The sequence below is a fragment of the Platalea leucorodia genome, assembly GCF_965183815.1.
Source record: "Platalea leucorodia genome assembly, chromosome: 8".
Lineage (NCBI taxonomy): Eukaryota > Metazoa > Chordata > Aves > Pelecaniformes > Threskiornithidae > Platalea > Platalea leucorodia.
Window position 1 is genome coordinate 30239358 of NC_138830.1, and position 13975 is coordinate 30253332.

At 51.6% G+C, this 13975-nt stretch overlaps 1 protein-coding gene across 3 annotated transcripts in view; it reads left to right on the top strand.

The window, feature by feature from the left end:
• HDLBP (high density lipoprotein binding protein) overlaps positions 1–13975 on the top strand; it is a 40994-nt gene that overhangs the window by 13523 nt on the left and 13496 nt on the right. The window contains exons 1-11 of one of the 3 annotated variants that reach the window (XM_082319078.1): positions 1263–1323; positions 5611–5678; positions 6229–6341; positions 7237–7391; positions 7949–8164; positions 9826–10032; positions 10504–10719; positions 11614–11820; positions 12037–12144; positions 12699–12803; positions 13269–13347. In XM_082319078.1, coding sequence (XP_082175204.1) covers positions 6266–6341; positions 7237–7391; positions 7949–8164; positions 9826–10032; positions 10504–10719; positions 11614–11820; positions 12037–12144; positions 12699–12803; positions 13269–13347 — 1369 coding nt within the window. In that variant the 5' untranslated portion in view covers positions 1263–1323; positions 5611–5678; positions 6229–6265. Of the gene's footprint in view, positions 1–1262; positions 1324–5023; positions 5201–5610; positions 5679–6228; positions 6342–7236; positions 7392–7948; positions 8165–9825; positions 10033–10503; positions 10720–11613; positions 11821–12036; positions 12145–12698; positions 12804–13268; positions 13348–13975 lie in introns of those variants that run through there. The other 2 variants (XM_082319079.1, XM_082319077.1) reach the window with 2 other exon arrangements.

Here is a 13975-nt window from a genome sequence, read left to right on the forward strand (position 1 = left end):
TACTTAAGGCTAAATACCATCCCTGTTTCCATAAATACATCACATGAATATCTCTAAAAATTACTGCATGTAATCAAAAGTAGTTATTCCAAAGACCTCGCATTTCTGCAGTCAGAGCTCCACAAAGCAGGTTCTTGTGTTTAGTTTGCCAGGGTCTGGGAGAGAGCAGGGCATGAATGAGAAAACCAGTCACTAAATGCAAGTTATGAATGATGAGGGAAATTAATCCTGTGTAGGAAAATGGGCAGAGACTGAGCTAATGCAAAAATCAGTTCAAATTCCATGTGTTTTTACACTGATGTGACTCTTTTTTTCCTCAGTTCCCTGAGGGTGCAGGGCTAATAATTAAAAACATCTATATTGCACAAACTTAACAAACATCCTCTCTGCAGGAAAGGAGGGTATTGTCCTTGCTGTCTTGCCTTTCCCCTCCTTCACTCTTCCCCATTTCCAGATTAGAGATTGGAATAAGGAGATGGGCTCTCTTGGGGAGGGGGGAGATTTTTTTTTTTTTTTTTTAATGTATATATTTTTTTTTTAATCTTGCTCTTACCTTGCCCCTTCTCCTGTCTGTAACTTCAGCATCGGGTAGCTGCTGCCTTGACACAGACTGTGCGGGAGGAGGAACAACTGGCCCTTCTGGGGCTGGAGCCTCAGTGTCCCTCTCTGCTTGCAGGATGGGGCAGAAGCCCCAGGTGTTTGCTGCTTTCCAGTGTTGGACATGGTTTTAAGACTGAGCAGAGCCCTCATGAGCCACTCCAGCTCCCTAACCCTGCGTGAATCCGGCCTCAGCCAAACAAAGTCGGTAATTCTCAGCTCTGGGGAGCTGCACTGACTCCCGGGGCCAGCCAGCTGTGCGGGCTCGGTTCTGCGGCAGCTCTAGCCCTCGCCTTCCCCGGAGCCGCTAGGCCACGGACGGGAGGCGCTTTCTGCACGGGGATCCGTTGTTTTGGGGAAAAGGCGGCCAGGGGCTTTCCCGCGGGTGGCGGCTCAGCTGGAAGCCACCCGCGGCTCTCGTCCCTCGCCGTGAAGTCCCGCGGGCCGGGCCGGGCCGGGCGGCGGGAGCGGGGCCGCCGCCAGAGCCGCAGGCTCCCGGGCCGGGCCGCTGCTCCGCTCCGCGGCGGCGGGGAGGCGGCGGGGCGCCCCCGGCGGCGCGGGGCACGCGTGGCGGGCCGGCCCCGCCGGGAAGGGGCATGTCCCGCTGACGTGCGGGCCGGCGATTGGCAGCGGCCCGGCCTATATAGGCGCTGGGGCGGGCGTCGCGCCGCTCTCCCAGGAGCGCTCCGGTTCTCCAGCAGGGCGGGCGAGCGGGCACCGGCCGGAGTGAGTCATGGGGGACGAGGGGGGGGGCGGCCCCGCCGCCGCGCCGACGTGGAGGCTGGGGGGGCGGCGCGGCCCGGCCCGGCCCGGCCCGGCCTCGCTTCCTCCCGCCCGGGCACAGACGTGTCGGCGCCGCCGGGAAACTCCGGGCCAACTTCCCGCCGGCCGGGCCGGGCGAAGTCCAGCGGGGGCCGCTCGGGGCAGCCGGCGGCGGGAGGGTGGGGGTCCGGCCCCGGCCGGTGCCGACCCGGCTTGTGCCGGCTGGCAGCAGCTGTCGGGTCGCGCCAGCGTGCGGCGTCGGCCCGGGCTGATGGGGAGGCTGGGCCCCGGGGGTGTGTGGGGAGGGGACGGCCTGGGCCGGGGCGCGGCGTGATCCCTCTCGCCGGGAGGAGAGGGGTAGCGGCGCGGGTCCGGGCGGCTCCACGTCGTGTCCGGCGGTCGGAGGGTTTGCGCCTGCTACGAGCAAAAACGGTCGGCGGCGGGTGGTCGTTCAGCGCCGGATCAGCCCGCCGAGCGCCGGCGGTGGGGGCCGAGCGACTCGGCTCCTGCCGCGACTAGAGGGGCGAGCGGCCGTCGGGAAGGTGCTGACGCCGGGCTCGGGCAGGCCGTGCCCCGCCACCCCCAGCCCCGCGCCTGCCACCGGCAGCTTCCCGGCGGCGGCGGGAGCCGTGCTCGGGGGCTGTCAACGGGCCTGCCGCGGGAGCACCTTTCTCCCGCTTGCGTGACGCGGCCGCCCCCGGCCTGCAGCCAGGAGGGCCGCGCCGGGCTGGTGCTGCCGCTGTCCCCCCCTCCCCGCCCGCCCGCCGTGCTCCCGGCCCGGTTCCCGCACGGGCGGTGCGTCGGGGCGTGATCCGCCCTACCTCGGCGCGGGGGGCGCGGGTGACAGCGGGTCCCGGCCGGGCCCTTTAAGGGCGCCGCCCCGCCCCGCCGCGCCGCCCCGCCCCCGGTGCCGGCAGTGCTGAGGTGGCGCTGGCGGCGCCGCCCGCCCCGGCCTGGCCTGGGCCCTGGAGCTCCCCCGCCTTGGCCTGGCGCGGCCGGGCACGGCGGAGGGGCTCGTCTCCGCCTGGCCCCGGTGGCGTGCCCGCTGCCGCGCTGCCCGTGCCGTTGTCCCGGGGAAGGCGGCCGCTGCCTGAGGGGCGCAGTGGCGGTACGGGCCCGGGCGGGCTCCGGCGCTGCCCGCCCCAGGCGGGAGGCGCTCCCCGAGGCCGGCTGCCCCTCTCGGTCTGCGGGCGTGGAAGCCTGCTCCCGGGACCGGTGAGAAGCACCGCCGGGGCCTGCCCCGCTCGGCGCCGGCCGGGAGGACGCGGGCGGGCGCATGTTCTCCTTGGCTGGGCAGGCACGGAACAGGTCCTGTCTGAGGGCAGGAGGTGACGGCGGGGAAAGTGGCAGGTCGTGGCGTTACTGGAAGAGTAAATACAGGGGACTGATAGGTCAGGTGTAAGTCTGGCGGTGTCTAAGATGCCAGTTGCATTGCGCTCTCAGATGTACTACTTCAAGAATCGGTGCAAAGGGAGAGACTCCATCCCGCCACGCAGCAGCTGTCCGCCTGCGTGATCCCCTCCAAAATGAAGGGGCCTGGGCCTTCAATGTCTGGAAGAGCTGGTTGGTTTTCAGAAAGAAAGTATTTTCATGTATGACCATTCATCTGCCAAGGGATAGCCCTGCCCCATGTGAGCATCTGTCAGAGGACAGTGGCTGCCACAACCAGCCCAGCCCTCTTGCTGTGTGCAATCCTAGCTGCATCTGATTTTAGTTACCTTGATTAACAAACTGCTAATATTTTCTTCAATATAGTTTTAAATAACTCATAACTGATATTTCCACAAGTATGGATTGTATTGGCAGGGTAACTCATGACTTTGCTTTTGTTTCTCTTCATACAAATGTTTCCCATGTGGTTGGGTCTGGCCCTTGCTGGAGGTTATTTTTTGGATTATTTCATTCTCTTTATTTTAAGTGCGCTCTAGACTTCTGAAACTTCTTTTGGCACGCAAAGCTAGCACTACAGACGGTGTATAAACTAGGCAGTTTAAAACCTGTTGACCCAGTCAGCCACACGCTAGCATGACGTAGCTGTAACCTTAGTTTCAAAACCCAAAGTGGGAAGTCAAGGAGGTATAGGCTCCAAATGCGATGCCTGAGCTGCTGGTTTCCACATTATGTTTAAAATACCATTCTGATGGCTGCCTCCAGTTTTGTCCAGAGATGAATCCCTGAGGCCTACAATATACCAGATGTTTGGCATTACTGGAGACGAAGAGCATTTGTTCTTAGCTTGCTGTATGGGTGACGAAGCAGAAATTCATATGGATAAACACTGTCCTTAGATTTCTTTTTGAATGTCTGGCTGTTCTCTGAGGTGGAGACTACAAGGAAGATCTCTGCAGCTGGTGTGGACACAGTGAAACCAGCAGCTGTGCCTTGAGGTCGTGACTCTTGGGTAGGTGCTATATTAGGTGTCGTTCACTGACTTCTCATCTTTACCCTACCCTCCTCCTCTAAGCAGCAGAGCACATGCAAGATGAGCCAGGTGGTGCTTTCCTGAGAAATGAGAGTTGTAAGCACGTCCATGTCGTTAGCAAGGCTCTAGCCAGACTTTGGCAGCTGCTTGTGATGTCTAGGATGCTTCTCACTCCTGCCCTTGTTCCTGCTTGCAGCTTCCCATGAGGTGGTGGCACCCTCCATAGCAACCCAACGGGCTGGAGGAGCCGATGGCTGAGTCTGCAGGCCTTGCTGAAATAGTCTGGGACAGGTGCTGTGCCGCTAACACACTTTCCTTGGTTCCGCGGCAGCTTGAGCTGCGCAGTCGTGTACCATGGACGTGTAACCACGTGTTACACCACGGCATAACTCTGGACAGTGAGGAGAACTCAGGTATTTCTCTGAGATCAGATTACTAGCCACCCTCTCATGTATAGCAGCAAATGCCGTGCAGAGCCTCTGTGTGCTGCAGCGGCTGTGTTTCAGACAGCATGGCTGGCTGGCTGTCCTGGTAGCTGCCACCTCGTAGTAGCAGATCATTACAGGATTAATTGCAACATTAGATCTATTGCTTTGATGGTGCACGTGGTGTTGCCTTGTGCCAGATCAGAGACATGTTGAAGTAGGGAAAAATACTCCAGCCTTCACTGAGGTGTGGATCAGGCCTGTGTGGCCCTGTTGCATTACTGCTCTCCTTGTTCTTCCGCCCTTTCCTTCTGCCTCTGTCGCCTTCCCTTACTGTGTCACAACTTAAGCGCAATGTGAGACACCACATCAGCAACGCTGTGTTTTTGGGAATCTTTTCTGGCACATTGGGAGGTCAGAAATGGCAACTGTCAGTTCACTGCAAAAGTGTCTGAGTTTGCTGTTCAGAAGGTCTGAGCCAGCACTGCAGGGTTTGTGTGGGAGAGGGACCTCTCTGGAATTTAGGAGTGCAAGCCCTGCAAAAGCACGCATAACCACTGGAGGGAACTCCAGGTGTGGGGAACTGTTGTACATCTGGCATAGTGTGTACTGTACTGGCTTTTATGTTTTTACTTATATTCCTAAACACTTTTTCAGTAAATCTGCAGATCCAGAGACAGGAGATGTAAAGCTCCCACCAACAGCGTATATTTTTTCCTGGTTCCATCTCGTGTACGCGTTTAAAATTGTCCACATAAACCAGCGTGGGTTTTTTTCTTCCGACTTGCAGACTGAGGCCTGGAGACAGAGTTCAGTGCCTGGTGCGTGATCTTATTACAACAAAAGATGAAGAGGTGGACTGGCCAGCACCTATGTGTGGATAGCCCTGAGTGTTTGCCTTAGTTTGTGAGGACATCTTTGTTGATTCACCCGAGCTCCACTAAACTACATTCCTAACTTCTGACTGATGGCAGTGTTGTTGGCAGGTTTTCAGGTTGTTAGTCTCTTCTGACTAGATGTTGATGCTCTTGCTTGCAACCCTGAAATTTCGTGCCTATCTTGCACATCTGTTACTAATTTACTGTATTTTTTGCCTGATACGGGATGACTGCTCTTGTAGCCAGTATGATGAAAGAGTAGCTACCCCAGGCTTCCTGCTATGAGGTTTAAGTAGATAGTGGTGTTGCCTGTAGCTCCAGTAAAACATGACAGGTAAAATATGGTGAGATGTGACTCAGTATGAGAACATTTTGGATAGGGTGCAAGTTTGAAACACAGTACAGGCGGTGCTCTTTTGCAAGTTAGAATAACGGGGGTGTCATGTTTTCCTGTTGTCTTGGAGCAGTCACATACATATTTTTCTCTTTTTTTTTTTTTTTTCTTTTCTTTTCTTTTTCTTTAAAGCAAAAGCTGGCAGGCTGACAAACGGGCAGCTTACAGGACGGACTCTCTGGCTACTGACCATTTAGCTGGTAAGTTCTTATTTTGGGAGAGCCAAAGATCTTGCTGTTGCTTAGCTTGCTTATCAGAGTGGCTTTCTGAGTGTACCCCTAAGTCAGCAGGAATTCAGGCACCTAAATAAGTCTTTTTCAGGAAGAGGCAGCGTCCTGGGCCCTTTGTGTTTTCTCTCCAGGGTTACACAACGGTCTTGGACTGACTATCCAGACCTTTGGATACTCATTGAAAAATTGCACACCATTAATAAATGATAGATTAATTAGATTATGCTTTAACAACTTATGGTGTCCCCCTTTCCAGTGACCTTCTTAGGCTGCACATCCTCTGCCTTCTTAATGAGGAGCTCTGGTTTTTTTTCCTTACACTGTGCTGTAAGGAAATATCCCTCCTGAGTTCCTGTCTGGTTCAACAAGAGAACTGGGCAGCTGACTGGCACTGTAGGTGCTCTCTCTTTCGAGAGGCTGACTGGAAAAGTGCTCAGTAACACGTACTTTGTCTTCCTGGAGTGACTTTTGTGCATCTTGAATGGTGTTGGTAATAGTGCTGCCACCTCTGTCTCTTCAGTGGCATACCCGGATTGTGTGTGGGTGGGAAGTCGACAATGAGCTCCGTGGCAGTTTTGACCCAGGAGAGCTTCGCTGAACACCGCAGCGGCCTGGCTCAGCAGCAGGTGAAAGGTGAGAAAACACAGTTGAGCTCCTGTGCTGTTACCCAAGCTTGCTCCACACATCCAGTTCCCCCCCACAAGTGTGCAGACGTTGCATTCTCCATTCCTAGATTGGTGGCCTGCCAAACTCTGGCTTTCTGCCAACAGCAGCACAGTGGTGATGCTGCACAGTGCAGAGCCAGGAGGAGGCAACCCTCAGATCTCCATAGAGCTCTGGCTAGCAGTGCCGTCAGCCGTGGGACAGGGCACATGGAAGAGTGGGGCACTGGGCTACAAGAGAGCCTCATGGGATCAGTGTGCTGGGCTGTCATTTCCTTTCTTTGCTCAGCCAGGTCTTGGGGAAAGTCAGTATGATTTTATTAACTGACTTACTGATGGGTTTCGGCACCCATCCTCCAGCTGCGAGCTGGCCCACGTGGCATGGCCCAGTGCACAACTGAGTCGAACATAAGGTACAGGCTTTACCTGGACTCTGCCCTAACTATAGCACTTCTCTCTGCCTTCCTCCTGGGTGTATGTTTGTCTTACCCCCTTCTGACCTGCAGCCTTGCTCTGTTCCTTTCACTTCTTTCTGCTCAGCCTGTTCTCTCCTAATTAAGCCACTCTTGACAAAGTTGGCACTAATGTGCTGTTTGCTGCCACCATTTGCTTGTATGTTCACTTCCTGCATCTGTAGTGCCTGCTCAGACAAGGCTGGTTGTTCATGGCATCTGCTACAGTCTGTGCTGTGGTCAGTTGTGCTCCAGACTTGGCTGCTCCACAAGCATAACTATAATAGGATTAGTAGTAGTGCACAAGTCATTTGCTCTCCCTTGTTAGTGGTGCCTAAATACAATTGCACTGCCTATGAATAGGGGCATTTCTGCAGGGAGAGCATCTCATTTACCCTGTTTGCTTCACCCCAGTTACAGCTTTAAACTCCGAAGAAGAGAATGATCCTCCAACCTACAAGGAAGCCTTCCCTCCGCTCCCTGAGAAAGCACCGTGTTTGGAAGCTGCCCAGGAACCTGCTGGGCCCTGGAGCAAAATCCGACCAATAAAGGCTTCTGTCATCACTCAGGTTGGTGGGAGTGCGTGTCTTATCTCCCTCCTTTTCCTCCCTCCAAAAAGTAGGTGAAGTGAAGCTTTCCCTGGAGTATGAAATCCTTAGTGTGTCAGATTGACAGCCTCTTTGCTGTACTTACCCCTGGGGCACGAGGGAGACTGCAGCTGAGAGCTAGGACTGCTCTGGAGGGCAGGGATGTGCTGGAAAACTGTCCAGAAAAAGCTCTGCATCCCTGTTCCACAAATAGCTGGAGCAGGCCTGAAGGGAGGATTGTAGAATGCAAGTAGTGAGGACTAATCCATTAAAGTATTCTCCCCATAGCTTAGCACTGTTGCCTGCCTGACGTACTTCAGGAAGACACCCGGTGTGGGATGGACTGCCTGCTGCAGTACTCTTGCACTTTTCCTGGTTGCAGCTGGTATCTCCACTAGAAAGGCTGATGTGTTGCACAAACCTGGGAACTTAGTATGCCAGTAAAGTTCTGTATGGCAATAAAAGAGGGAGGTATTGGCAATCAAAAGCATACTGACTGCTTGCTGTCCCCTTCTTTTATCTGTCCTGTGGCTGAGCAGGTGTTTCATGTGCCACTGGAGGAGAGGAAATACAAGGACATGAATCAGTTTGGAGAAGGCGAGCAGGCCAAGATCTGCCTTGACATCATGCAGAAGACAGGAGCTCACCTGGAGCTGTCTCTCGCAAAGGACCAGGGCCTTTCAATCATGGTCTCTGGCAAGCTGGAAGCAGTCATGAAGGCTCGGAAGGAGATCGTCGCTCGGCTGCAGACTCAGGTGAGGGCATCTAACTGTTTCTCGCTTCATGTTTGCTCTTCCTCAAGACTCACAAATGCTTTGAGACCCTTGGGCGTGTGTGCTTATAGAGAAGTGCTATTAGATGACTAATTCAGCTTTGCCATATATTTTCAAAGTACACAATTGGCAATTTGGAATGCAAATGTGGCTTAAAATAGGGTTCAAAGCTAATTACAGGCCATGGTGTTGCATGAAGGGTGGAGTCTGCAATCTCTGAATGCTTGAATTGTAAACACTTGAATTGCAAACAGTGACTTTGTGCTGAGGTGCTGGTGCCCGAGGGTGTGCAGGCCCCTCACACAAAGCTAGTAGTGTCTGATGACTGGATTGTGCTTTCTCTGAAGTCCTTCAGAGGAGAACGTGGAGGGATGGGAGAAAGAAAAGTAGAGAAAAGGTAGTCCTGCAAAAAGCTGAAAGCTTCAGGTCGGGGTTCTGGTTTGTGTAACTCAAGCCACACTGGTAAGGAGCCACAGCCCTCTTGTTTCAGTTGCTTCTCTTTTCAGTCCTCTAGGTTTTGATTTCTTACCTTCAGATTCTTGAGTTCATAACCAAGATGGTAGTTCTTGTTAGGATAGATCGCAGACAAGTGTCATAGTGTGTTTTAAAGTGTAATGTCAAAGGTAGTTAATGCAGTAGTTAATACCATGTCTGCTTAGTGCTGCATGTCATACCCTGCCAGAGAGAAGAGAAAGGGGCATAACGTGCATCTGAAAAAACAGTTCAGGTTGTACTGTCACAGATCCATAACCCACTGTCCTCAAATATACCTCCTACTGCCCTGGCCCCAGGCCTGAAAGGTGTGTCTGTATTCCAGGTTCTCCTAGGCTTGGCTGGCTTCAGTACAGGGACACAGAGTTGAAGAGTCACACCAAGTAATATCTTTTTTTTTGATCCCCCCCCCATTGTAGCTTGAATTTTAAGTGTCTAATTACTGTTAGTAGTTACATACTCACAGCAATCGAGACCATGGTAGCAATCATAAGCTACCAGGTCAGTAAAAACTCAGTCAGAAGGGAGGAAGTCAGGAATCCCTGTTACAAACCAACCCTTTAATGGTAGATTGAGAGAAGCTCTTGGGACCCCTTTTCCAAGAGAGGCCTTCTAAAAGCAGTCCCATGAGCAGCACATCCTACATTGAAGACAGCTTAGCACTTAGTAGTGGTAAGCATCTCCTAGCTGTCTGCCTGCTGGAATAGGTGTCTGGTGTTGAATTTATGTTTCCTAGGAGTCAGACGGTGTCTTATTCTCTGTAGCCTTGGCAGCAGATGTCAAGAGTTCAGATAAACTCCACCCATGAGCCATCATCTCAGTTGCTGTCTGGTACTGCTCCAGTGTCTTGCACTGGACGATCAGCACCTCCTCGTCTGTGCCTAAAGGCCTTTGCTAATTCAGAGTACTGCTCCTGCGCAAACAGAAGGGTTTTGAGGGAAAGGTGGGTTTCAGACTCCTGGTGTACAGGCACCATAGATCAACTGTTCTGGTACAGTATCAGTCCTCGGACAGAATGTGCTGCGAAGGCACTGTGTTTGCTCTTCAGTGGTACTGCTAAGCAGCATCTAACTTGCTTTCCCTGGCTCTGTTCCTGTGGATCTGCCAGTGCAGGCAAGGGTTCTCACAGATGCCTGGTTCCTGTGTTGCAGGCTTCAGCGACAGTTGCCATCCCCAAGGAGCACCACCGTTTTGTCATTGGAAAGAATGGCGAGAAGCTGCAGGACCTGGAGCTCAAAACTGCAACCAAAATCCAGATCCCCCGCCCGGATGACCCCAGCAACCAGATAAAGATCACCGGCACTAAAGAAGGGATTGAGAAGGCCCGACATGAAATCCTGCTTATCTCTGCTGAGCAGGTACTTCAGTACTGTGATCTTTCTCATGGCATTAGCTGGACAGCCATTTTGCTTCTCCATGGTATATTAGATGTTTGTAGCCACCATGGCCACAGTCAGTGGCTAATATGTTAGTCTGAATGGAGACGTATACTGTGCCACTGGCTGTATGAGCACTGCGGCCAAGTTCTGCAACTTCTGGTTCTCCATTTTGCCAATCTCTGAAGTCAGAGAAGCGTGTATCATGTTTGAAGTGAACCATATTAGGTACCAGCTGAGATAAGGCAGGAGATTACAGAGGTGAATATCGTAAATCATCAGCAGCAACAGCAGTATTTATAGATTGAAAGGGATGGAGATCTACAAGCCTGCAAACTGAAAAGGGTGCTTTGGCCAGAGTGTCAAGCAAGACAGCACTGGCAACTTAGCTGTGTCTGGCAGAGACTAATATGGAGGGCAGTTCCCACTGAGGTCTGTTCTGGGCTTTTCCAGGATAAGCGTGCCGTGGAGCGGCTGGATGTGGAGAAAGTGTACCACCCCTTCATTGCTGGCCCTTACAACAAGCTGGTGAGCGAGCTCATGCAGGACACAGGGACGCGCATCAACATTCCTCCACCCAGTGTCAACAAGACAGAGATAGTCTTCACAGGAGAAAAGGAACAGCTAGCCCAGGCCGTGGCTCGTGTTAAGAAGATCTATGAGGAGAAGGTATGGATGGTCCATAAAGCTTCCTATCGTCCCCCTACTTGCTCATAGGCCCACTTCCCTTCTTAGAATCATAGAATCATTAAGGTTGGAAAAGACTCTTAAGATCATTGAGTCCAACTGTACTACTTTGTTGCATCCTCCTCATGTCAGCTCTGTCTCAGCAGCCCTTGCAGTATATGGCCCTGAGTCTTACCATTGCCTCACTCAGTGGAGTGGGACTTGGGGTGACACTACCAAGGAGGTGTGACAGATTTCTCGCTTTTCTGTGTCACGGGAATTAGCAGACCACAAAGAGCTCCCCTGGCTCTTGTTCGCACAGGTGCTACTAAGGAAGGAGGTGTGAAGTCTACAGTGGTGGCCAGCTAACAGTATCAAAGTTGCTACATAAGTAGAAGTTGCTGAAGAGTGAATTTCACTCCAGTTTATTTTCCACAGCCCACGTTGCTGTGAATATCCTTATTGTGGGTTATTGGGCTGTTTTTCTTCATGGTTAGGTCTGTATTTGTACCAGTCTGGATTTCAACAGAGATAATCAGCTTATAGCCTAGTAGCCTGCATGGTGTTGCATTACAGCACTGCCTGGGGGACAGCTGGGCGTTGAGCCCTGTTGTGCAAGAGTGAGTGAGTGTGTGTGTGCGCGCGTATGTCGTCTCTTCCATGTAGTGTCCCAGGAAGCTTGACACAGAATACTAGTTTTGTACTGTGAATTTTTGAGCACAAGGCTTTCTGTAGGCAGGGGGCCAAACGGTGCTAGGCTACTGCAGAACCCCTGTGCTCACCTTTGCTTTGCTTTTCCCTGGGTGCAGAATTTCACTGCATCTTGTGCCTCTTCCTTTCGCTCTTGTCCTTCCCTGCCCCCTTGTGATTGATGCCCCAGTGCCTCTGCCCCTACAGAAAAAGAAGACTACTACCATTGCGGTGGAGGTGAAGAAGTCCCAGCACAAGTATGTCATCGGCCCCAAGGGGAATTCCCTGCAGGAGATCTTGGAGAAAACTGGAGTCTCTGTCGAGATCCCACCCACTGACAGTAGCTCGGAGACGGTGATACTGCGAGGCGAGCCTGAAAAGCTTGGGCAAGCATTGACTGAAGTCTATGCAAAGGTACTGACGAGGTGGGCTAGGCCTTCTTTGAAAGGCCCATAAAGGTACATCCGTGAGCACTGGCAGGTGTAAGGGGGGCTGGTCTCTGTTAGGCTGCTAGAGATGCAGCTTAGGCATTAATACTGAGGGTGCAACATGGGAATTGGAACTGAATTTTTGTGAAGACCTCTTCCAGTCTGCCCATCAAACAGCTTCTCTTTTTTTTCTGTCTCTCAGGCCAACAGTTTTACCGTCTCCTCGGTCTCTGCCCCCTCTTGGCTTCATCGTTTCATTATTGGAAAGAAAGGACAAAACCTGGCCAAAATAACTCAGCAGATGCCAAAGGTATGGATGAGCTGGTTAGCTTAGCACCCTGTGATATAGAATATGGTTTAGTCCTGATCACTCTGTAGAAGAGAGGAATGTATTCTAGCGTGGGTAAAACCAGGGAGGAAATGACACAGATCTTAATATTAAGGGGAGCGTCTCTTTTACTGCTGCAAACGCTACTCATCTTACGTTGTTCTCATGGGTTGAGCCCTTCAAAGGAAGCTTTATGTGGTACTATATTGAGAATTGATGTAGTAGGATACCTGCAAATGCTGACTTCAATGAGGTTTTCCCTGCCGTGTTAGATGGTATCTCGAGAAAGGCTAGGTGAGTAACTTCTCCAAAGCCCTTGCAGACTCCAGGGTAGCACCAAAGCCTTGGGCTCTAGGCATATTGATATGGCCCGAATTGTAAGTTACCTTCTTCTGAAACCATGGGAATGATGCGTGTACTTTGTGGGAAGGAAACCATCTTTTAGTGGCAGGGATTGATGGTGTAGGCCTGACTAACAGCGTTGACCTGGCTTGTGTCTTGGAAAATTCTTATTGGATTCATTGCTGTGTCTCAAGGTTCACATCGAATTCACTGAAGGAGAGGATAAAATCACTTTGGAAGGACCTACAGAAGATGTGAATGTGGCTCAGGAACAGATTGAAGTCATGGTCAAGGATCTGGTAAGTTCATGTTACTAGTTCCAGTACATAAGAAGAAAGTGGGGGAAGAAGAGGCAACAGAGCAGAGATTCAGGTGTGTATTACATCCATATGATGTCTTGACATGCTTAACAGAACTTGCAGAAGACAAGTTGGGTGGCAGGTGGATGAAACCCTTGGTTACAGAGCTCGCCCATAGCATTCTTAAAAAATGAGCAGCAGGTCTTAAATCTTCTGATGCAGAGAAGGAAGGAGTCTCTTTCCATTGTAGCTGGAGAGGCATACAAGTCCCTTTAAATGTTTCACAAGCATGTTGCTCTCAGCTCAAACCAGAGGAGTGCTCTTCCGCTCTGCTTAATAGCAGGAGGAGTGCTTGTAGCTGACTACTGGAGAGTCAGTGCCAATACTGGCAGTAGGCAGTTACTTAGGGCACAAGACAGGAGAAGTGGTGGCCTACCCTACCTAGCCCTGTACAACTCTTTATAGATCAACCGGATGGATTATGCAGAAATCAACGTTGACCACAAATTCCACCGACACCTCATTGGCAAGAATGGAGCTAACAGTAAGTGGGGTGCCTTTCTAATCCTTCCTATGCTCGGGCTCTCTATGTTCAATAGATCGTATCAGGGGCTCTGTAGCTCATCCAGTGTGCTGTCTCTGTCACATTTCCTCTGCTCTTCTGAAGTGGGGTTGGCACAAGGAGATAAATGGGCAGTGAGGCCTTGGGGTGGCTTTAATGTGTGAAAGTGTCTTGGGAGGTTGAACAGTGGTAGGATTACTTTGCCATGTTCTGGAGGAAATTTTTTTGTTGTTGTTGGAGAATTGTCTTTTTTTTTTTTTTTTTTTTTTTTGAAGTTGCTGTATGTGAATTACATTTTAGCAGCTGATTGGGGGTGGTGGAAATCTGCTTGGTGAGTTTCTCCCCAAAAAGAATTTGGTATTAGAAATGAATGATCATCTTCTGATCTAAATGTGGTGCTGTTTGGGGAAGAAACAGATGCGTCACTCTGGCAAGCAAATAATTGGCTCTGTAGATGCCACAGTATTTACTTGTACAGGTTCTTGTGTGGCACAGATCTGCTCTTGCTGAAGTCCAGGGTGAAAAGGCACTTTCCCTTGTTTCAACCCCACCCCACGGGCGCCTTCTCAGAGGCTCATTTACTTCTTAAACAGCCTCTAAGCAGTGATAA